Source organism: Tetrao urogallus (assembly GCF_951394365.1).
Source record: "Tetrao urogallus genome assembly, chromosome: 20".
NCBI lineage: Eukaryota > Metazoa > Chordata > Aves > Galliformes > Phasianidae > Tetrao > Tetrao urogallus.
In genome coordinates, this window is record NC_136833.1 from 10,126,919 (window position 1) to 10,152,697 (window position 25,779).

The following is a 25,779-nucleotide window of genomic DNA, read 5'->3' on the forward strand; positions in this document are numbered from 1 at the left end:
TAATTCTAAAGAACATTTGATATGTTTTATTACAAACGGTCATCAACACAGAGCCAAAGTCATCTTTGTAACTATCTACAAAGAGCATAAATAAATGCAGGTTAAAAACCCATTCTCTAGCATGAGTTGAGGGCTTGTGGCTGGCTGTTTTTACTTTATATAGACTATTCTTAGAATAGAAATACATTAAAAGGCCCTAGAAAAAAAAAAAATATGCTTATTTAGTGTTTTTGTTTACAGTGTTCAATGGGAAAACAAAGCTATGTTGATTTAGCAAACAGAAAATCAGAAAAGATAAAACATGAACTTTATGTCTAGCAATTCTGGCGCAAACCCACTCTAGTTAATGGAGACACTGTTGATTTAACGGTAATTTAATTGAAACCAGATACTAGCCCAAGGCATTTTAGAGTTCCCACGTATTTCACACTTTTTTTTGGAACACTGCCTGGCCACATTAGAGAGAGAACATGGGGACTGAACAAGCTGTAAAGGCTTCATTCCTGTCCACGCTGGACCTCTGCTCTCCAGAGCTTAGAATAGTGCCTATTTCACATGTGCATGTGTGCATGCACACGTTTGCTGAAGTGGGATGGAGATGGTGGATTTTCAGGATTTTTCTTGTCTATTACTTCTGTGGTATACTGAGCAAAGAAGTGGAAGTGAAGTAGCTGCCTCCTAGAGTTTTACCTGTATTTTTAGGAGGGAACATCTTCATAGCAGAATTACTTGTCAGCGTATAAAACTGTTTCTAGCCCAGTAATGTAGCAACAGGACAAGGAGTTACCCTACCAAAAGAGGGTAGAGATTTGGATTAGATATTAGGCAGAAATTATTTACCATGAAGACAGCAAGGTACTGGAACTGGTTTCCCAGATAAGTTTTGGATGCCCCATTCCCAGAATTATCCAAGGCCAGGGTGGCTGGAGCTTTGAGCGACATGATCTAGCGAGTGGCAACCCTGCCCACAGCAGTGGGATTAGAACTAGATGATCTTTAAGGTCCCTTCCAACCCAAGCCATTCTGTAATTCTAACAGAGACAGGAGCTGAGATTTAGCTTCCTGTAACCTTTGAAAGAATATTAAAAATTAAACCTACTATTAGCACCAAAAGTACATAGGCACTGCTCAGCAACACTTCAGTCAGCAAATACAATTGAATGCTTTTCACTGTCCACATGCTTGCAAGAACTAACAGTGTTCTATTTGCAAAATGTCAGTCTTCCCATTAGCATAATATACTTGATCATTCTGGCTGGATGGGTGGTGATGGCTTTACTCAAAGCGTCGTAGATGATTATACAGAGATTGGACATAAGTGAAGACACACATGGGGTCTGGCCTGTGGCCCATCATCATCATGTCATCCACTTCTATCAGACGATCACAGTGAGCCATTTTCCTGTAGTAATAATAAAACAGATTCAGCAAATCAAGAGTTAAAGCCAAAGCCTGTAACTACTTCCAAGATTCTTTGCTGCTCTGAGTTGAGCATCACTGAGGGATATAAGAAATCCTGAGATTTATCAGGAACAGTGAAATGGTCAGGCTGAGGTAATATTGGAGTCTGTTATTTTAGCGATCACGGAAAATACTTGTTCTTCCCCTCTTTTCCTCTACACTGACCCAATCTTGTATGGCCTTTTTCACTGTCCTATGTTTCTGTGGCACGTAATATAATCTCATTCCTGTGCCCAAGACTTAGTAAACAGGGCAAAATGAGTTTGCAAACTACGAGTTTTTCTACTTATTAAACAGAAAACTTCTAAAGAATAGGAAAACATGAGATCAGATGTGCTCATTAAAAGCCAAAGCGGCCATGGGTTCTTCTTGTTTGCTTTCCCCTGTCCTTACATGAGCAACTCGGATTGTTGTCCAAGATGACCATCATGTTGGAGAGCATAAGCCTGAGATCTGGAGCATTGTGAAGAAAAAGAAAGATCTGCTCAAGCCCAGGATTAAAAATCACAAGGACAGTAAGCATTTGAGCTGTTGAGCTCACATTATGGCTAACAGCAATAACTGAGAGCCTTTTCTGGCAATAAGAGAACAGTTTAGACGCCATCACAGCTAAGGAGAAGTAATTTCTGTAGATATTTCTTACCCAATGTCTCTCTTTGTGTGCACGCTCAAGTTCTTGACTTTTCCTTATACTTATTGCTAGATTGAAATTGAGGTAAAAGCACACTTCAATTTTGAGAGTTGTATATATTTTAAGTTCAGAGAGTAACCACCTGAAAATGCTGTAGTGTCATTTTAACTCACCTGATGTGTAAGAAAATTTGTGTATGCTTATGTGTGTAAAAAACTGTGATTAACAAATTACATAAATAATTTGCCAGGTGCTAGAATAGGGACAAGGGAAGAGCAACTGATGTCATCTACCTCAACTTCTGCAAGGCAGTTGATGCAACAGAAGGAAAGAATGCCATCCAGAAGGACCTGGACAAGCTTGAGACGTGGGCCCACATGAACTAAATGAGGTTGAACAATTCCGAATGCAAAGTGCTGCACTTTCTCTGGGACAATCCCAGACATGAGTACAGACTGGGAGAACAGCTCATTAAGAGCAGCCATGAAGAGAAGGACTTGGAGGTTCTGATGGATGAAAAGCTCAACATGAGCCTGCAGTGTGCATTTGCAGCTCAGAAGGTCAACTATATCCTGAATGCCTCAAAAAAAAGTAGCAGCCAGCAGTGTAAAGGAGGCAATTGTCCCCTTCTACTCTGCCCTTGTGAGGCACCATCTGAGGTACCATGTTCAAGCTTAAGGCTCCCACCACAAGAAATACATGGAGCTGTTGGAGAGGATCCAGAGGAGGCCACCAAGATTATCAGAGAGCTAAAGCACCTCACCTATGAAGAAAAGTTGATGGAGTTGAGGTTGTTTAGCCTGGAGAAGGCTCCAAGGAGACCACATTGCAACCTTCTGGTACTTAAAGGGGGCTTATAAAAAAAAAGCCCAAATATTTTACATGGGCAAATAGTAATAGAAGGAGTTAGAATGGTCTTAAACTAAAATAAGAGAGATTTAAGTAAGATATTAAGAGGAAATTTTTTTAGTTAGAGGTTGGTGAGGCACAGGAACAGGTTGTCCAGAGAAATTGTGGATGCTCCATTCCCTGGAGGCATTCAAGATCAGGTTGGTGGGGCTGTAAGCAGACTGATCTAATGTCTGGCATTCCTTCTTAGAGCAGGGGGAGGTAGAACTAGATGATCTTTAAGGTTCCTTGCAACTGAAGCCATTTTGTGATTCTATGAACCCTCACACAAAACTCAATTCCAAAAGTTAATTTGCTTGCTCTTTCCCCTTTAAGGGTCACAGATTTTCCTGGAGACATTGCATATATTAACATGCCTGAGATTCAAATCGTGTTTTGTGCAAGTGGGATTGGCAAAGAAGCTACAAGTTGAATGTCCAGTCCCAGTGGGCTGCCGGTAAGAGTTGGATGCATTGTGCTCTATGAATTCAAGTTTCCTTTCTTATGATTGACATGGACAAATCCATTGAGACTTCTTAATTACTTGAAAAACAAAATGAAAAAAAAAAAACCAAAAACAAACAAAAAACCTACAAACAACACTTTCTCCCCCAATAATTAAAAAAAAAAAAAAAAAACATAGAAGTAGTATACAGTGGTTGGCTTTTTACTCCTCTAAGGTTAACTCATTAGCCTGTTTTCTCAAGTTTGGCTAAGGCTGACAAAGTAACTACAACTAAATTTTTCCAATTTAAATGACATGTTTGTGGTATAGCAACTGCAATGTTAATTGCACAATTACACGGAAATGCTGAAGATCTGCAATTGTTTGCATAAACAGAGAACCACACAATAGAATTCTTTACATTTCTAGAAATACAAGTTCTACATAAACTATAGCACTGGCTGCCTCTCCCTTATTCTTTATAAATTAGTTTCCCATGCTTACAATTTATCTTTTTTGAACACTGGAAAGAAGTCACTTTATAATGCAATTCAGACCTCTTGACTTTGAATATGTTACAGAACAATAAAGAGATAGGACACAGGGTTTTCACTAGTACTGCGCTTTCTGTTTCTCTCCATTACAACACCCTTATTTCCATTACATGCATACCATATGATGGTGTACATGGTCCCGACAACACTGATAAAGCCAAAGCTTTGTTCCTGTTACTTTCAGAAAGGGAAAGAAGAAATGCCATCTTAACTGGTACATACCAGTCTGTTGCAAAAGAAGCATCTGTGGGAACCTGAGGGATCTATCTTTGTAGTTGAGTACACAGTCAGATCAGTTCTGCCCATAATTAAAAGTTAGTCTCCACTTCATCTGATCAGGAGAGAGCACTGCAGTGCCCCGATCAATAAACCATCAAATACATAACATTGTGATGCTAGTTATCACCAGAATAATTATTTCCCCAAGTAATACATAAAAGAGATGCAGAATAAATCTTTCTGCAGACTGAGGAATAATTTGCATTTATTTGTATTACAGGTATGTAGTACTCAAATACATTCACTAGGCTGAACTGAGTTTGTCTGAGCATCAGTTTCCACAGATGCAAACCCCTGTAATTCTGCATGAGTAGAATTTGTTAATGATAGCTTATGTGAAAGATTAACTGTCATTGATACTAAAATCTATACAAAAATAAAGATGCATGATAAATGAAGTGGCAGGCTGATAACTGAACAACTTTCCTCCCTGTTAATAACCTTTTGCAGACCTAGGCAAACATCAATGTAAGTAGAAGCCAAACATGGCTTCTACTCAGCATTCCTTGGCCGCAGAGAAGCTAACAGAGAAACCAAACTGCTCAATTAAGAAATGCAAGGACACAGAAGTCATACTGCACACCCACTGGCAATGTAAAAATCACAACAGAGACAGTAAATATCTAAAATGTACATTAATCTACAGGTTGCAACTTTCTTTTTCTGGAAACTACTCAGACAGCTAAACATAGATCATTCAAGATAAAAGTATGCAAGTCTCGCTTACCAACACACAGCCATCCAGTAGATTGTTAACAATTACTTCTGTCATGCAATCTGTTCTGTTTATATTGTGTTTCTAATGGGCTGGGCTATATACATTCTGGGTTTTGTCTTGTGTAAGTCCCAGAGAATGCAAATATGTACGGTTTAGGAACTTTCCAGGTAGTCATTTACATGACCTGAGAAATAATATTCTGTCAGTAACAACCTCTATAAAATATATTTGCCAGGGCTATTTTCTTTTAAAAGCAGCATCCCATTGTAATGAAGTTCTTATCAATACACACTACCAAATATTGGAAGGCAAGCATTTACAGCAAATGTTAATAAGGCACCTTGAAGTGTGACAAGTGCAAGCTGTGAATTTCTACATCTATGTAGAGCACAACTGAAATCCAGTGACTGCACATACACTAATACAACATACTGAAAAAGCCAGTAATGCATACAAATGTAAGATCAAAACTACAGTACAGTCTTACAGCATCAGGGAACAATGAGAAGCAACAGAATTAAGGACTCCAGAGATCCTTTGAAGCTAATGGCTTTGTGCAGTAGCAGTCTTGTTAGCAATATCATCTGTGGTAAAATGCAGCGAGTGAAACCTACTGCTAACAGAAGCTGCAGCAGTCACATGTTCTAGCAGTTGCTTCTAGGATCACAAAAGTGAGAAAGCAGAATTGAAGTACCACTCAAAGATAGTTCTGAACATGGGACTCCAGTCAGCTACTCTGTGTCTGGCAAAATCACATTTGATTTTCAGTTGCTGTTCTATGCATTCTTCGTGCAGAGCTTTATTTTTTAGCACAACAACACACTTAAGTTAATGATATAGGATCTACAGAAAGAATGATTAAACTCTTCACTGCTGTCCAGCTTCATGAGATTGGAACGGCAAGCACTTCAGAGAGATTTAAGGTAATACTCACTCAGCCATGGTGAAAGCCAGCTCAAAGTTCTGCTTGCGGTTAGCTGGATCAAGCTTATTATAATCAAAAGTTTCAGGAAAGAAAGAATGTACAAGAGCACAGAATGCCATCCCATCATTCCAGCTTGAGGAGAAGTTCTGGAGATCAATGTGCTGTCACAATGAAAAAAAAACACACATTAATGCAGTTCTGGAGAACATGGAAGAGCAGTTGCTTTCACTCACTGTAGTTTTCTGTCCTGTTCTCCCACTGACTAGAGTAACATAGCACAGGCTTTGTGGTTTTCCTTCCCCTCTGCGCATGTCCAATACATTAATTGTATTCTGAGAAGAAAGGGCCTCTTGCCTGACATGCCCAGATACAAAGCAAACATACACTCAAGGTCCCTGATCCCAAAAGCTAGTAAAATACTGTGAAGAATCTCGTGAAACTCAGTGAGCTCTGGAGCAGGCCCAATGTACCAGCTCAGTGTCGACGTACAATGAGGACATTGCTTATGCCTATGAAGTATTTATAATTGAAAAATGGTTCACCTTGTGATAAATAATACTGGATAAAGACCTGCTTACTTGCTGCTCAGTAAGGCCTAATTCATTGCTTCTTTATTATACAGAGTAGTAGAAATACTGGAAGAGTTAGGTCTACTGCAGACTCTGCTTCTTAGAACTAATGTTTATTGTTACTTTCAACTGCCAGAATGAAACAAAGTATGTTTTGGTTCTCTGCTAGTGTTGCTTTCACATCATATAAAACTTGAAATCCAACTTTCCTCTTTAACAACTAACAGTCACGTTCATTAGCTCTGCTGGAAAATACTGTGATTTAGCACATTTTACAAAATGCTGAAGAACATGCATTACTGGGAAAAAAAAAAAAAAACACAAACAAAACTGGAAAATTTTTCTCTTCCCCCTTGAAACTGCTTTGGGAATTATGGCTTAAGGCCAGGTAAAATTACTGAAGATCTCAGCAACTGAATTCTCTTATCTACTGTGATGTTGCCTTACAGAAATTAATTCACTAACATGTTGTGATTCTCTCTTAAATATTTAATAAAAATTCACTTATCTAAAATCAGAAGAGAATAATTTGGTCTTTTGTGTAGCCAAAATGAGACAGGTTCTATGTACTGGAAAAATACTGTTCAGACTTTATGTGATGAGAATGCAAAAATCACAGTCTGCATCTAAGAAAAATACATGCATATAGTGAAGTCCACATATGTAACCATGGAAATGTCAGCTTTCAGAGCAAACACTGCTGCAATGCTTTGAGAGACATAGAAAAATCTCATTCATGCAATGACGGTCCTGAAGTGTTGCCCATGCAACGTGATGTCAGAACACCGTGAATCCAGGGGAAGTTAACTCACTGTTTAGCATGTTTTACATTCAATTTTTGAGTAGGTTCTTCTGAAAAAGAGAGCTGGAAGTGCTAACGTCTTCACCTTGTATCCTATGGTTTTTGAGCGACACCAGTCTAACAAAATTTGCTTAATGCTGCTAGCGCTGGCAACCCCAAAACTCTGTGATCTCTTCAGTTTAGGTCTGGATTGTCCTTTTCCTCTGGAAAATTAACAGAGACCAGATTAAATTACATTCTAGAATAACTTAAACCTACTTGTCAGCAACATATATGCAACCTTGCCCAGATTCACTCCCTGATCAGATGATATTTGAGAAACACATGGCTAAAATTTCAACATGCCGGTTCCACAAATAAAAAAAATTTTCGTTTCACTGAAGCCAGGATTTTGAGTCTTCTTCTGTTTAAATCATGCCCTTATCGTGATGTATAAAGAGCAGTCCTTGTTCTTCTTCCTTAACAAATGACAACAAAAGATCCTCAGTTTCTTATTTTAAGAAGAGAAGGCAGCTTTCACAACACTCCTAATAAAAGGCATCAGCTTCTTCAGCTAAACAACTTCAAAGATAGAAATTGGTACCTGTAAATTTCCAGGGCTCAATTTGCAATGTCAGCAAATCTGTACGTTACTTTACAGCCCCCTGAGCTCAAAATTCTACACTGTAAGAGTCTTCCCACCAAGTTGTCCTCTGCTAGCAACAATTAACAAATTAGTTTCCCATAAACAAATCCATTCTGGAGATGTAAGAGAGTGACATACTTTCCACTGTCTTGCTCAAATTTCTCAAAAAGTGCTTTCCTGGCCTGTGTTCCTGTAGTTCGTGGAAGCGTCTGAGACCGCACCAGTTCTCGCCTTCTTTCAACTTGACGATGTACAGTAGGAGGAGAGGAGTGAGGCTTGGGTGTCACACCACAGTAATTATCAGTTGCACTAGAAAAGAATTACAGGAAAACTATGTGGTTAAAGAAAAAATAAAAGTAGCACTCTGCAGTGCCAGCAGTCAGCATAAATGCCCAGGGTTGCCTGTCAAAACAGCAACTTCAAGAGGATGTGAATGGGTCAAAAGTAATTTAAGTGAAGGTTAAAGTTCTATTAATAGACAATAGCACTCAAGTACAGAAAGTTCTAAGGTACTTTTAGGCATGAGACATAGTTAGCCAAGCCACAAAGGCTTTACAGCCCAGAGTAGAAGAACAGCAACACCTTTAAGAAAACACATAAATTAAAGCAAAAGTTGTGGAGACACAGAAGGCACTGAATCCCTTTAACTTCCAACTGTTCGTTTCCCAGAAGATTTAATTCACATTTTAAAAATAAACTTGAACAGCAATTCAGGAAGTAATTTTGAAAATTTTAGTTATAGTACACAGAATCCTTAGCACATTGGTGTTGCTTCACTGATTGCAACTTGAAAATATGATTAATATAAAGGATTATATTTTCATTTGTGTTTATTTGAGCAGTAAACCACTTCATCAGAATTAAGGAAGCCAGCCAGGCTTAGCTTTGAAAGTGCTCCCCATGATGCACAAACTGAAGCAAAGAGTGTGACACTGAATTTACTGTTAAGTTCTGATATATCTGGAGGTCATTCTCCTGACAGCAAGATCTGCAAAGTGCTTGGTATATCAAATGTTGGAACAAACTTGGAAGAAACGTTATGTCAAAATCTGTATGATTTTCAAGGCATGAACAAGCTCAACTTAAGAGATTTAAATTGGCTGTTCTCTCTCTTTTCTTGATGCATATTTTGCATGCCAGGATTGCCTGGTTATGGCTGTAGTAATTGCCATACCATATAACACTATACTAAGGAACTGTGACTGTATTAATTAAAAAAAAAAAAAAAAAAAACAAACCTTTTTTTTTTTTTTTTCCAAAAAGACAGCTAGAAGTCTTCTGTATCCTGCAATGCGTTTATCTACAAACCAAACTCTAGTCTAGCCAAACTATGGATGTTCAGTGGCAGTCATTTGCTGGTTTTCAAAATATAAGTTCAAAGCAGAAACTGACACATCTGACTATTTTTAAAAGTATTTTCAAAATGCCTGAGATCTCTCTTCCCCTAACAAAAATCCACCGCAGAGTAGTATAGTGCTAGTAGCACATTTAAAAAAAATGTGAAATCCACAATTAAGTCTGCTTTAAACTGCTCTGCAAAAGGTTGATTGTTGGTTTTGGTTTTTGTTTTCTTTCCCTCTTTCCTTCTCATCTCTGCTCCACAAAGCTCTCATGGAGGCTTACAAACTTTAATGTGTTTAAATTACAGCATCCGGGACTCACCTGTTCTATAAATCAGCAAGATACTTCATCAAGAATATACAGAACACAATGGCCTAACAAAACATCAAGATAAATGCTTACCTTTCACCAGTTTTGTTTCCACTACTTGCTTCATAGCTTGCAGTAGAGACAGGCTTAGTGACAGACGTGGCATTCACTGTACAAAAAAAAAAAAAAAAAAAAAAGTAGTATTAACGTTGAAACATTTTTCTCTCCTTCCCTCATGATTTTTCAAATCATTTCCTGGTAAGACAGTCATGCACGGCTTTTCACCCACTGCGGTAAGAAGTAGCAGGCCTCTGTCTAGGTCCTATTATAAATTAAAAAACCGGGGAAAGATTTTGCCCAGGGATTCATTCCCACAGCAACACTGTTGAACTACAGCAAAGATTGTGTTAACAGGCCAGAAAAGACTATGAGAAAATGCCTTTGGTGAAATTGCGTTGGGAACACTGGGTCCTTCTAGGCCCTTGTGCAGACCTTAGAGGAGGGCATACAGCTATGGATATCTCACTGAAAGGAGAGAAGTGTGCTATAACTTAGCTCACCAAAGTCATTTTGGCATATCTAAGCAGTATTGGGATGTCTACCACAATTGACAGCATAATTTAAATTACCCAGTCTTAACTTACACTAGGAACTTCTCTAATTTTAAAGTAGAACGTACTCCAAAGGTAGCTCAAAATCAACCTTGCATCTTCCTCTTCTCGCTTTTGAGGTTACATCTTTTGTGCTTTCCATCTTAGAGCCCAATACTAGAGTCTAGGCACCACAAGTGTGGAGAATGGAGTGACTTGTCCAGATTTAACACTAACTAAAGCAAAAACGTTTTGTACAAGGCTTCTTCATTTATGGAAGGCTTCTCACATAGACAAAGATGAAAGACTGACATCTTGGAAGCAATTCAACCTAATTGCTGTCCAAATCACTCTATGAAGGCACTGAACTGCTGGCCTATTAAAGGACTTAGATCAACTAGACACCTCATTTATAACACTCCATTAAATGCCAGCATACAGAAGCAAATCTGGAACCACAAACAACTGCCAAACAGCTGTACAAATCTCACAGGTTTTAAGCTGGGGAGGAGTGCGATTTGAGATCACTGTGAAATGCCAGTACATTGTGTAATGGTAACAGCTTGGTGATATAAATCAGAAGCAGTTTTAGATAAAGCTCAAGTCATCTATTCCTACTGGAATAAAAAGTCCTAAAGGCATTTTGTCCTTTTACGCATTTACACATGCAGACTACTTATTCTTCTTCTGCTCAGATAGATTTGCTTTAAAATCCAGAGTGGGCCCACTACTTTCCAGCTGTCATTAGCTTGCATTCAGTCACATTTTTCCGATTATCTGAGACATTCACCAATGAAACTGCATTCTGACCTTCTTCTCTGGCACCTGTTGTTTTCCACTGTAGAGAATGCCTAACACTACACATGCGTACCACTATGCAAATATACATAGGTGCCCACTTGCTTTGAACTGATGGAGAGCCCAATAAACTAAAACAAGGATCCATGATACCCAGAAAATTGAATCTGCACGCAATCTTGTTAGCGATTTTAATACTGTCACATACCTATTAAATGGAACTAGATGTTCAGATCTGAATCTCCCAGATATGGAACACGGAATCCCTCTCAAAATGCTTTGCATAAGGATACACTGGTGAGAATACTCACCTCCATTGGCAGATGAAGTCACTGTTCTCACTGAAATTGGGAGGGAGGGAGGGGAAGCAACAGAGGAATGCTTTCCTACATTCTTAGCTTGAATATGATAAAAATTTGAAAGATGAAACTGCAAATACTCTGTTTCTCATTGGCAATTCCATCTGATCTATCTCTACTGTTTCTGATCAATAAAGCATCACCAACACTAAACACACACAAAATACAGCCCAAAAACAAATTATCTGACTATAAATCAAATGACATGAGCTTTTTTATTTTAAAAAATTTAACTTACAGATAAAATTCTGCAGTAACTTTGTCTACTTGTCAGTCTGCTGTCAGTCATTCCTCCCTCCAAACAATTTTTAAACCTGTTAGCAAATACTCCCTTAACTTCTCAAGATACTTCTTCAGTAACTGTACTAGAATATTAGGTTGCACTGTGAACTCAATTATATTAGGCAACAAAAATTCTCAGAATATGTGACATTATAAACTCAACCTCCAACTAGGACCCACAATATTACAAATCAGAGCATCCCATTATGAAAGGGAAGCCATAGAAGCAAGGTTACATAATTACTTCCAGGTTACAGGACAATCTCCACGTCCCTAGTTTCTTGAAGTAATGAAATGAAACAGAGCTTCAGAAAACATACTGCTTTTTTTTTTTTTTTTTTTTTTTTTAATCCCCGTATTGTACCTGACTGGTTAGAAGTTTTCAACGCCATCTCATTTTTGCTCTGGTTTTGTCCAAGCAGGCCAGTGGATGCACTAGTTGTTCCTGCTGAATGAACAGTTTCTCCTGAAAACTTCTCTGATGTTCTGGTTACTGCAGTAACAGGAAGGTGGGGCATCTGTAAGGTCATTGCAGGAGCATGGGCCTCAGGGGAAGAGTCTGACATATAAGAAGAGGTCAGCTCATGGGAGGCTTTTGCCTGACCTGGTGAATAAGAGAAAAGCAGAAAGGAAATAAATCTACTTAATACTTGTAATAAAATTACAAACAAATTTCCATGCAACAACTTTGTTTTACAAGTCAATCAAAGTATTCTACCCAGTTCTCCCTCTGAGACATTATACCATTTACAGCACTCTGCAGAAATTGAAGTACAATCCTGGTACCTGTCCTGCATGACATTCAGCAAAAACAGCCTTTTCAGATTATTAATTCATTAGCACCTACATTTGGTAAGCTCCTCCTCTTCCTCTGTGCAACCCAGCCACGTGATGCAGATTAGAAATCAGCATCCTTGTTCTTTTCTAGTTTCACAAAATGCTGGGCACCTAAGTTTTCTCTAAAATATAGATCAGAAGCAAATGCCCCCAGTGAAGGATGATTTAAATAGATTGGTAATTTGCAAGATGTTTTGAGATGTAAGGCTATAATGGAACCCAGAATAGCTGATCTTATTATCAGGGGGGCACTGAGATTATAGTCTCCAGTTTATGAAACAACACAGTGCATGCTTAACATTGAAGTTGAACATTAAAAGTTAGACTCCTAATTAGGAAATAAACAGCCGCAGCACAAAATCCATCCAAAAACCATTTCAGATTTTAATGGTTCCAACATCCAAAAGCTGCTCTATGACTGCCAGAATCAGGTATTTTTTAAAGTAATCCTTCAGTTCTTGCCCTGTTCCTACCTGATGAAGACTGATGCCCATTTTCAATGATGGAAGAACTACAAACTCTTCTAAACTCAGGTTTGTGGTGGTCATCCAGGTCTACACTCTGTCAGAACAGAAAATGGACACAACTAAATTTTAAACAGCATCAAAAGTTAAATTATCCAGAAACCCCAGCCAAGAACAGGCCTTCCTTTACTAGTGATCATGATACAGGAGGGGAGGAATTATTTAATTCCAAAGGCCAGAACTTGAAAATGGAACACTGGAATGTACAACTCACATCAATCCTCACATACTTGTCCCAGCAGGCCCCATACAACTAGCAGGGATCGTCCACTTTTGTTAGATAAAGCTATCAGTATCCACTGTGACTGTGATAAACTGAAGACCCTGTCTAATAGTTGAGAGACGAGAGAAATGTGAGATGTGTAACTCCAGATCAAATCTTCCTGTTCTACTTCTTTTATTTTATCAAAAAGTCTGAAAGACTGGTGTTAAAGTAAGGGTGTCCACCATACTAGGAGCACATGGAAATCTGAGATGCTTCAGAGGACATAAATTTCCATCTATATATGAGAAAAGATGGGTGAATGTATCTGGTATTTACTTAACCATTTATTTGGAAACAAAACCTTGATTTACTCAGTATTTTTCAGACAATAGGTTTAGTTTACTTCTCCTGACTGTTTCTGAGTCAGTGATCTTGCTGGAGTTACATACGCACTTCTGTGCTCTGCTAGATAAAGGTCTGGAGGCTACATAACAAGGCAAGTTTGGTCTGTTTACTGTTAAAATGTGTAAAAGATGCTGCTTTGTAAAAAACAAGCCAAAACCAAACACAACCACAAGTTTTAACACAACGTGCCTTATAGCTCTATTAGGACAATTGAACTTTCTTTAATGCCCCAGTATGGTTTCATATACACCTAAAATAGCAGTGGTCCAAAAATCTAAAACTCTCTTACAAGCAAAAGCACTATTAGCTCCACTGTTTTTTGTGGGATATCTTTCATTTAGAGACCTCTTGAAAGAGGAATTTTCATAAAAGCAAGCTCCTCAGTTGCCTCTATGTGCTTTGCATACAGAGATTACTGATACATCAGAAATGGGAAAAAGTGAGATGTGTAAGGGAGGACAATCAAGGCTGCTAGACATTAATGAGAACTGCACCACACTTATTCCTCAGTTCTACTAGAGCACAGAGAAACTGTCAGATTACAGGAGTATTCTGTAACCGACCACTCAGCTTGAAGCAGCAGCCTTGAACAGCATTAGAAAGCTTTTGCACATGGAGCAACCTCTGAAGAAAAACCGTAGAGGCATTTTTCACAAAACCTTATTTTGATGCAAACCTGGATTAAAAAATTGACAAGAGAGAAAACAACTCTACATTTATAGCTTCAGCAGTTGTTCACACTATATCACAATAAAACAACAACAAAACAGGCAAACAAATCACCTAAATGAAGATTCAGGTAACTTTGGAATTATTCCTACAAGACACTTACAGGAATTGCAAGAAAATAAGAAGAAATAAACAGAACGATCAAACTTCCTGGTCAAATAGACGAGCAGAGATGGCTTCATGGTATACAATGCAAGTTGACTTCTGGAGCATTTAATCTGTCTGCTTGTATACTGCAGGTCTTTGTGTCTCATGCAGTTACTCCAGCACTGTTGAGTGCCATCAGGCCCCCAGATACCAATGAATAATGTTTGTTTAGATCTTCGTAAGTGATCATAGCCAGCTAGGCAATCACTCTGTTGCTTTCCCCATAGCAGGCTGGTTCTCTGCAGATGTCCTTTCAGCAGTCTGTCAACACTAAAGAGAGACTTTTCTGACAGTGTCAAAATAGAACATCCTTGTTATAATTTTAGTCCTCCTTGTTCACAAAGACATCGTGCTGAACCACAAACAGTGCAGAAAGATTCTTGATGATTGTGCTCCTGCAAACATGTGAGATTTTCTCATCAAAAAAGGTCAGAACTCATCCTTTCTAATAATCACTGGCAGGTAGAAGGAGGCTTGCAAGAGGAGGTTGTGGAGTCTCCTTCTCTTGAGATGTTCAAGACCCGCCTGGATGCCGACCTGTGTGACCTGGTGTAGGGAACCTGCTTTGGCAGGGGGGGTTGGACTCGATGATCTCTGGAGGTCCCTTCCAACCCCTACAATTCTGTGAAATCCTTCAACAAAGGATGCATACTCAGTCACACAGCTACAGCTCTGCAATTCTGCTTTAAAATTCATCCTTCAAACATAACTTCACTCAGAGGGTGGTGACACACCAGAACAGGTTGCCCAGGGAGATTGTGGATGCCCCTGGAGGTATTCAAGGCCAGGCTGGATGTGGCTCTGGGCAGCTTGGTCTAGTGGCTGGCAACCCTGCCCATGCCATGGGGCGGGGGGGGTTGAAACTAGATGATCTTTGAGGTCCTTTTCAACCCAAGCCATTCTATGACTCTATGATTACCTATCTGTAACTGATAGCTTTACAAAAGCAAATCTCAGTATTGGGCCTGGTTAGAGAACCAAATTGAAGTCTGGCATCAAAATACCAGAAAGATCGACTGTTGTTAACAACTGTGATTAACAACTAACACATAAATGCACACTTCTCTTTTTTTATTTGGCTTTAGCAGCACAGTCATCTGGTAGACTGGAATACCGAGCACCATACTTGTAAGCAGTTTCATACAGCGCTGTGTTCTCCATCTGCTTACCTGTCATATTCCTTTTATGTCACAACCAGAAGATGCATCAAACAGAGCTTTGCTAGTTTATGTGATTATTCTGTCATTCTCTTATTGCAGATAAATCTTCAGGCATTTCCTCATGACATATGTGGGGCTATAAGCTAGATCTCACCTGTTTTCATCACACTTACATTAAAAAAAAAAAACCACACATGGAAAAGCCATAATGTGGTTGATGAAAAATTCTAGGGAGAAAAGTATAAAATTCTGGAAGGAACATCGTGAGGGCAGAAAGCAGCCTGTTTTCTTCTCTTCAGGGAGAAGCAGAGAAGAGCTTTCTATTGAAACCAATACGGCCTCTGCCCACTGTAACAGCCAAGCTGAGGCAGAAACCTAGACTAGCCACACCTTTCCCAAGCAGACCTCCCAAGGAGCATTAGAGGTGCCCTTATCTTTGACCGTGGAGAACTGTAGACTCTGGAAGTCCCTCTAGGGGCTGAGGGCATTGACTGAAGGAAAGAGAAAAAGAAGGGAAAGAATTCACAGAATGAATTGCCTGGGTTGGAAGGGACCTCAAGGATCATGACTCTCCAATCCCCCTGCCACACGCAGGGCCACCAACCTCCACATTTAATGCTAAACCAGGCTGCCCAGGGCCCCATCCAATCTGGCCTTGAACACTTCCAGGGATGGACAGGGCATCCACAGCCTCTTTGGGCAGCCTGTTTCAGCACCTCACCATTCTCAATGTAAAGAGCTTTCCCTTGACATCCAACTTAAATCTTTCCTCCCTCAACTTATAACCATTTCCCCTTGTCCTGCTGTTATCAACTCTTTCAAAGAGTTGATTCCCCTCCTGTTTGTAGGCTCTCTTTAGGTACTGAAAAGCTGCAATTAGGTCACCCCACAGCCTTCTCCAGGCTGAACAAGCCCAGCTCCCTCAGCCTGTCTTTGTAGAGGAGGTGCTCCAGTCCCCTGATCATCTTCATAGCTCTCCTCTGGACCCTCTCCAACAGCTCTATCTTTCTTGTACTGGGGGTTCCAGACCTCAACAGAGTACTCCAGATGGGGCCTCACAAGAGCAGAGTAGAGGGGAACAATCATCTCCCTGTCCCTGCTGGCCACCCCTCTTCTAATGGAGCCCAGGATACCATTTGCTTTCTGAGCTGCAAGAGCACACTGCTGGGCTGAGTCAAGGACAATCTACAAACAATGTGTTTTTGAAGAGAAAACACATAGTTTTCCTAGTTTTTATGCTCTCAATTAAATGATATTTTCCTCAGCTTTGAGGGAAGTTGCCAACTAAAGACTCTTAACAGGCACTTCAATCCCTGGAAATCAGCAGACTGTTTACATGACAGACTCATCATAGTTAAGGAATGCGTCTGGGTTACCACCTTTAATCTCAAACTTCTCCAGACTTTGGAGCTGACAGAAATAAGTCCTATAATCTACATATACAGCTTCTCCAGAGGTCACACCAAGAAAAATAGGCAAGGCAGGGTGAGCAGACTTTTCTATTCAAGGAAGAACTGACTAATACTTACTGATTCATCATGACAAGTGCAATTTACTAGCCTGATTCAAGGTAAGAGTAAATTTCTGGACAGAGGAAGCTTAAGTTCAGGGTAGCAATACTAGATTGGAAGAAAGTGGAAATGTACTATCTCTTTTTATCCATCTGAAAGCCAAGCTGATCTAGATCCAGCCTGATAAGAATTTGGGCTGACATGTTTGTAGACCTTTTAATCACAGATGTTTATATGACACTAACTCAACAACTTAGTATCTTCAAATGAGCAGGACCTAAGCAAGTGATAATTCTCCTACTGCCTTTATCAGTCAAAATTCTCTGGAGCTGATGGAAACTGAATTTCATAGGTACATCCTCCAAACTTGAGATTTGATCAGAACTTTTCAGCGCTCTACCACAATTTTCACATTTCAAAAAGTGAAAAACTAAGCATCAGGAAGGAAGGAAGGAATAGGGGGACACTCTAATTCACTAAAATCTGTCCTCTACCCTTAGAATTCCACAGCCTTTGTATTCAACAGATACACCCTTCCCAACACCACAAACACTGACTGTAATGGGCAAACTATCTATTTTAGCTGCTAAAGGTACCTCTATGCTGTTCTCCCTGTTTTTCACAGAAGATATGCAAAGCTAGCTGCCAAGAATGACATTATAGGTAACTAGCAGCGAAAGCTTTGACCAAAAATTGTCAGAAACAAAGTACAGAACTAATGACCTGTCAGGAGATGTAATTGAAAAAATGAAACATGATCTTCGCTGTGTTGCAAATTATTGTGCAGTTAGAACAGAGCTCAGAATATTGTGCTTCTACAAACAATGGAAACACAAGAATTCAGTCAAGTTCGTACTGTATTTCCTTGCAGACAGAAAAAGGACAGAACAGAGCAGAACAGTTCAGTAGGAAGGGTCCTACAAAGATCACCGAGTCCAAAAACAAGTCTCATATTGAATAGCTAAAAAGCTATTCTCAAATCTTTTGCCAAAATAAAAACATAAAACCATAGAAGCAGAGAACTTTTTGGAAAGAAACATCTTCAAATAGGAAAAAAGAAAGCAAGGTCCTTTTCTTTCACCTTGACAAAAAAATCACTGGAACAAGTTGGTACTACTTCTAAAGTAATGCTGATTTTATCCTGGATTTTTTTTTTTTTTTTTAATATATATACTACAATTTGCTCAACACCATCCAAACCACACAGAACATATTAACGTAGTGTCCCAGTCTCACGCAAGATTGCCTCTACTATGCTAGTATTATTTGATACATAAATGTATCTCTCTTAAAAATGCAACCATGTTATAATTAGAAATCACATCCAGTTTGCAGAATGATTAACTCAAAATCCTGTTCAATCCATGTAGTTCCAGCTCCAGAATTTATGCTATCCAATAGCCTTGCACCAGCTTCCTGGCTCCAATGATTATAGAAAGAAAAAAAAAAAAGAAAATAAAAAAGAAAAAAGGAAAAGAAAAATCTATGTGCCAAAAGTGCTGCATAAATGCTTTAAGAAAAATTAACTCAGAAGGCAAAAACCAAATTTTTACATATAATAATTTTAAACCAATTCCTACAGTTCTGACATTAGTTTTGTATACTGGCTACTGTCCGTGCTGGATTTGGATGTTCCCTCTCAGCTCAGCAGCTATAATCTAAAGACCTTGGAACATTCCACAGAGCTACTTTTAAACATACTTGGTTATTGTTTATTTGTTTTTAAAGAGATAGGAGATCTCATCTTTATTCAGTTTCAATAGTTCAGACTTTTCAGAAAAATCTACTTAGCTGAAGTTTAAGTCAAAACAAATTTACAGATCTAGCTGTAGCAACTGAACAAGTAGGTTTACTAAAGCACTGCAAATACAAAAAGCAATTCTCCTTTCATTACTAAGATTTCTAATCCATCCATACCCAAGATGGAAAAGGAAAGGTGAGCAATTTTCCGTGTGTAATCTCTTGGAAGAACAGGGCAAATAAAACTGCCAGTGTAACAACCTTGGATACAAATGACCACCTGATACTAGAACTAACAAATTACTTTCTGAACCATCCTGCTCTGCAGAACTGAAATGTTCGCAGAGAGAGAAAAACAAAGAACAAACAAAAAACCTCAGAAAGGGGAGGGGAAAAGACAAAAGACAAGACAAGGAGCAAAAGTACGAAGAACACACTCCCTTCCCCACTCTACGCCCCCAAAACAGCCTTCTCCAGTACCTACAGAGCCCTGTCTTGAGCACAATGTAAATCTCGGACAGATAAACACAAATCCTTTGTAACACTGTCACTGCTATGTTGCATGCAGGAAATGGGGGCTAATAAACTGTTATCTTGTTAGTCTACCCCACTTGATAGACAGAAAGGCAACTGGGTCCATCTAAATGAGCACATAGACTGTCGTATATCAGATTTCAAGGACAGTGTAGCAGAGACTAGCCAAAGATTATATTTAAAAGGATATTTGTGCCCTTACTATTTAATTATGCTCAGAACACCTTGGCCACATTTTCTTCTCAATGAAATCACCTTTAAAAGTAATCTAGCAATGTTAGAAAACAACAGTTCACACAATAAGGATGCTCAGAATCTTCAATACCTAATCTTCACCCTGAGAAAGAAACTCTCATCTGGAGTATTTTGATAGAAGCGTTGAAGGGAACAGAACTCGACTCCTTATTGGGATAAGAGCTACATCAACTACACACTAGAAAGAAACCCAACCAATAAATCTTTTTCAGGAGCAAAAGAGTACTCTTATTCACTGCTATTTCCAGAAATATATTATTTGCTTCTCCTATCTCAGAGTTATATAAGCATTTACTGTGGATGGAAGTCTCATCAGTTTTTATCACAACCACTAATTTACCTGAAAATAAACACAGTTGCATTTATGGTTGTATTTCAATGAATATAAAGATGTTACAATTATGAAATAAACAGGAGAGTTTGGCAAAGCAGATTATAATAACAAAAAGAGAATAGATAGAAAGCTTACCCGCATGCTGGACTCACTGCAAAACTCCAAAGAAGGGATCTCCAGAAGAGATCCTTTCCCCCTGGTAGTCAGCTCTTAAATGGGTTTAGGAGAGGTGCAGCCAGGCTCCACCCCTTCCAGCAGCACAGGTGAATTGCCTTCACCTGTTCTCCCAGGGCTGACTCATTGCTCACCTCAGGTGATCAATCAGAGGTTCAGGCCGTGATTCAGCAGTTCCCATACAACGGTACTCTGTTTCAAGTGCTTCTGTTGCACAAATAGAAATTTCAGACAATTCAGGGAATATTTTCATTACCACAGAGAAACTGGGTGACCAACACAGTGATCAAGGCTTGTTCCTTAGTCATTTGAGCACAGCCACATTACATATTTTTTTGATCAACGCTGTATCTCTGCATGCATTTGGTGTGTGTAGCTCTAGCTGCATCTCCCATGGTTCTTAGTACTGAGATTCCTTTACAGTCAGTTATGCTAATCCTGGAAGCCATCCATCCTTGCGGGGAAAATTGTTGGGAGGACACTGGGGAGCTAACAGTACTTTTGTGATCTTCCCTGAACCCTCAAAGCTAAGTAAGAAGGTTCCAGCCAAAACAAAAGCACATTCTGTGTTTCAGCCTAGACTGTTATCTAAAGCTGGATAATGCTAAAGGTTTGCATTGAGGCTAATCACGGAGCATGGAGTACCCACCACAAATAGGCAGTGGCAATGGAGAAGATGAGCTGTATGAGGCACCACTTCCTCTTATCCCTTCCCTGTCACTGAGCTTAGTTCTGTTTCTTGCAATGTAGTAAGTGTGGCTGGCTCCATGGAGGAAAAAAAAACAAAACAAAACAAACAAACAAACGATCTAGAAGTTGTGTAAGCTGTTCATATTAATCTTTTGGGAGAAAAGGCAGCAATTGCTACAATAGCATTGGAACAGTACTGCATGTGGCTGCTTTGCCTTTTCATTTGGCCAGCTGTTGCCAAATACTTTTGGGTTGGTGGGAAGTAAAAGGGCTGGAATGTTGTACTGACTCTGCTCAATTGCACCCAAACAACTTCAAATTAGCTTAGTTTCCAAGCTTTTACTTTTCATCCCCAAGGCCTGGATAGCCAATCCCACAACTGTCCATGCTCCAAGTCTTTAAGAATCTTGCAAGAGATAGATTAATATTAAATGAAATAGGCTGCCAGTTTTGAAAGGTAGCTCTCTAATACCACATAGTTACATAACAATCATCATGTACTGTCTGGAGGCAATCTCTTGGCATCAAGGATTGTACAGGAACTCTCAGCTCCTTCCACAGAACCAGATGCACTAGAAAAGTATTACACAAAGCTCAGTGCCATATGAGCTTCCCACTAACTGAGCTTTCCATGGACCACATTATAAGGCTTCATCTCACAGAAGCAGTTCTACCACTGGGAAGAACATCTCTGTGCTAGTTTAGGACATGGAGACCATGTCAGCTTGCATGGGGCACACCTCTCTAAAATTGAGCCAAAGTAGTACAGCACAGCACTTGTGCCTCAAAACTGTCACACTTCAGCACACTAAGTCACTATGTTAGGTAAGCACATTATTACCTGCTACATATATGCTGAGTTTTTCTCCTTTGTGAGCTTGGCAACTGACAAACAGCACTGCTGGCACACAGGTCCCCCCTGAATCTTGAAAGGATATACAGACATTCACCTACACATAAATACTGATAGCTGAGACTGCCACAACGTCTCTTCTTACTTCTAACCACACTCAACTGAGAGATTGCTACCACTCTAAGCAAGATCTCAGTTTGGCCAAGTAGCACTATAATCAGAAACATCTCCAGCTGGCATAACAGTCAAGACCATTTCTCTAGACACCTTCCAAAAGCTCATAAATATTCAATGCACAAGATTGTAAACATTCCCCCGTGTTACCTACAGCTCAGTGTAGACGCATCCACTCACATCAAGTGCTCACGCATCCTCATGACCCTCCTACATTGCCCCCCCAGCCACAGCCGGCACTTACTTGGCTCCGACCAGACACTGCTAGCTTCGCAAGGGTGGAGAACCTGTCTGCAGAAAAAGCCGGCACTGGAGAGCTGGGTCCCACAGCTGGAGGGCTCCTCTCTGCCTCGTCCTGCCACTCTTGCGGCAGCCCCGCCGACCGGCTAAGGGCCTCCACCTGCCGAGCAAGACGCTCCAGCTGCACCCTCAGGCGTTGGTTCTCCTGCTGCAGCTCTGAGACGGTGCGAGCCAGGGGGCTAGCGAGGCGCAGCACCTCATCCACCTGCCGACTCACGCCTTGCTTGAACACCTGAATGTCCACATGGATCTCCCGAACAGCGCCTCGCAACGTGTCTTCATAGCGCCCCAACGCCTCGCATACCGTCTTTGCTTCGTGGCTGTTCAGGTTGTCGATCTCGCTGGCCATGGTGTTCACGGCCCGCAGTTTCTGTGGTGCGGCCAAATAGGCTCGGGGGGAAACTCGGGAGCCGACGGCTCAGTAGTCCGAACAGATCTTCTCTCCCTGCTGCCACCGCCTTCTCGTCCCCTCGGAGCGCGCACAAAACCTCCCTCTACCCGCTCTTAAGCCCAACCCCCGCATCGGCCTGCCCCCACGGCTGCCGGAGCCCGGTTCGCTCCCGCAGTGTGGACACAAAGCTCCGCAGAGCCTGCAGAGCGCCCGGCGGCGTCACTGCAGCAGTGTCGCGCCGTAGCGGGGCACCGGGGCAACCAAACCAGGAGCTGAGTGACTGCCCAGGGCCGCCCAACTCAGTGCGTGCTCCTTCAGAGGAGATGTAATTTCACGAGAGAACAAACGAAAGAGGGAGGGAGAAGGGGCGGGGGCATTGGGGGTTCACAGCTGTCGGGGCCCTTGAAGGAAAGGCCGGGCGTGGCAGGCTGCAGGCTGTGTTACGGAACCGGACCTGGAGGAGGTCGATGATTCAGAGCTTGTGTGTGAAGGGAGCGAAGAGGAGATGGTGGTCTGGCAGGAACGAGGAGAGCAAGCGAAGAGGTCATCATCTCGTGTTTCCTCGGTTGCTTGCATGACGATGCCGAAGTAAACAGAACATATTCCTTCCTGAAGGACACAAGACAAAGGGTGATAATTGGCTCTGAGACAACTTCTGAAGAAATGCACATATGTGCACCTTTCCCTATGAGTAGAGAATCAGCTCCCACAACCTGCTGACCATGTTCCTTTATTCATTAGAGCATGAAACAGAAATGTGACATCCTGCATGCTCCTTAATCAGAGAAAGTTTGAAGTGGAGGAACTACCTTGCTGACTTTGTCAGCATACTTTTTACTCTGCTACTTTCAGAACTGCTTTATGCTTTCTAGTGAAGTGTAACAATATAGTATGTTTATGTCTTTTCAGTTCCCACATAACAGCATGCTTTGCAGTACACAAGACATACACATGCCAGTGCTGTACTCATGTACTCAAATCTAGACATACAAATCAAAGCCATGCATGCTCTGAAGATCAGAGGCCTTGCACTTAACTGCACAAAATATGATTGTTAGCAAGTGCACATGTGAATAGATTGCAAGTGCTCTTTATGCAATCTCTCAGAGTGCCATGTTGCAGTCATAATTCCAGAGCCCTTAAAACCAGTTGTGCCCCAGAGCATACGTTAAGTCATTCCCAGAGAGATTTCTGTAGTTGAGATTTGTTTCCACTTGAATCTCATTTCTAAGTTTTAGTTCATTGAGTCTCTTTTCATTCACTTGCACTTAGTGCAGGGACTGGCCACTGGGTTCATCTTCCCTCTGCCCCTGACCTTCCAGCAGTCATTGTACAAGTCACTTAATTTTTCCACCTGCTGAGGTTTTAAGACCCTTTATGCTCTTCTGCCAGAAGATATAACAGGATATCTTCTAACAGGTGGTGGGTGTGATTTCTGTTTGTTGTCAGGCTTTTTTTAAAAAAGGCTAAAGGCTCATATAAAGAAAGAAGGGGGTTCCTACTCCACAGTAGCTAGGACATGTTATGGGGTTCTGTTACCAGATCTCTCTGGAGAGTACTGTTGGTGACTTTTACATTTGATACTACAATTGAGCATTGTAAACCACAAGATGTTGTTCACATTTCCACACTGGAACAATATCTTTTAGGGAAACAATATCTTGTAGGGAAATCTGAGGTCATGTTTATCATTTCCCACTATCCAGTGTCTGAAAATAAAAGCGTGTTTTCTCCCAGCAGTCAGAGGAGCTATCCCTCCAAAGCTTATGGGGCTGTACTTGAATGAGTGTAAGGAAAGCAGGGGAGCACAGCCCAATAGTTGTGGGGTTGTTCTGCCCAGGTGAGGAGGATGAACTCCCTCTCACCATAATCACAGAATCATGGAACTGTAGGGGTTGGAAGGGACCTCTTAGAGATCATAGAGGTCAACCCTCTTGCCAAAGCAGGCTCCCTATAGCAGGTGCACAGGTAGGCATCCAGATAGGCCTTGAATATCTTCAGAGAATGAGAATCCACAGCCTCCCTGGGCAGCCTGATGGTGCTTCATCACCATCACTGTGAAGAAGTTCTGATACTTGCCAGGTGCAAGATTCTACACTTGCTTTTGTTAAACCTTATCTGGTTTCTTATTGCCCCTAATCTGGTAACTTAACTTCAGATGACATTTCTGTTCTTTACCAAGTGTTACCATCCTTGCTCTCCCAAAGATATGGAGAAAGGAACTCACCATTTTTTCCATGGATGTGAATGACTGAGTTGAAGATGAGCTGGAGAATCCTCACAAGCAACACAAATGCTTTCTAGAAGAAATTTGAAGTTGTTCACATTTCAAACCTTGAAAAAAAAAAAAAAATACATTCTACTAACACAGGCTAACCTAAGAACAAAGTAATCCACTGGTATTTATGTACCAAGGATTTATAGAGGTGCCTTAGATGTAGAAAGACTTTGGTTAACCTAAATAACAGAAACAGATCCTAGAACCAGCAAGTTGAAGATTGTTTTCCAATGAGGTTTCATAGCTGAATAGCTGTGAAAATTACAATATTTCAGCAACTAAACAAAGGACTGTAAACATTATTAATATTATACATGATTTATGATCTCAGCAGCTTATCTGAATCGTTAGTTTTGCTCTGAGAAGCTTATTTGAAAATAGTAGAAGATAACAATCACCTTGTGCAGGCTGAGAGCCAAGAGTCTTCAGGTGCTTAGCATAACTGCCAGGCAACTTTTCTGTTCTTGGCACCAGAGATTATCACAACACCACAATAATGATGGTAGAGAAATAACAGAGTGTGAGCACTAAGCACACGTCTGCAGATAAATGGGCAGGTGTAACTTACAGACATCAAAAAGAGCAGCCATTCCCTGTTCCTACAAGGTCTTTCAGCACTTTTTTTTTTTTGCCATGTTCACTCACTACAAAAAGGACTAGCAGAGCTAACAGTCTCTACAACACACTGAGGTGCCAAGCCCTGTCAAGGATAATGTTTGAGACAGCAGTTGCTGCCATGGTTGCAAACTTTGTTTTCTCAATAGTGATCTCAGATAACATTGAGGCCCAGTCATCTTCTTCTCAGCAAATTGCTATCCGATCATGTGTCTGACAGCATTCCATGGGCAGTTCTAATTCTTTCCAGATCAAACTTCTAGCTTTTCATGGCAGTAGGCAACATGATACCCTGGCCCAGCACCAGCTTATACAGGACTGCCAGGCAAGGGAAAGGCCTCAGCAAT

At 40.6% G+C, this 25,779-nt stretch overlaps 1 protein-coding gene across 1 annotated transcript; it reads right to left on the bottom strand.

Annotated features, from left to right (window-relative positions):
* Positions 1 to 1,275: 1,275 nt before the first annotated feature.
* SMTNL2 (smoothelin like 2) lies at positions 1,276 to 22,497 on the bottom strand (the record flags this gene model as incomplete). The annotated part of the gene is made up of 9 exons (XM_079545021.1): positions 1,276 to 1,402; positions 5,911 to 6,062; positions 7,358 to 7,475; positions 8,036 to 8,206; positions 9,641 to 9,716; positions 11,247 to 11,276; positions 11,941 to 12,180; positions 12,887 to 12,974; positions 22,093 to 22,497. 9 exons carry the CDS (start codon positions 22,495 to 22,497, stop codon positions 1,276 to 1,278), a joined length of 1,407 nt encoding a protein of 468 aa, XP_079401147.1.
* Between the last annotated feature and the right edge of the window lie 3,282 nt (positions 22,498 to 25,779).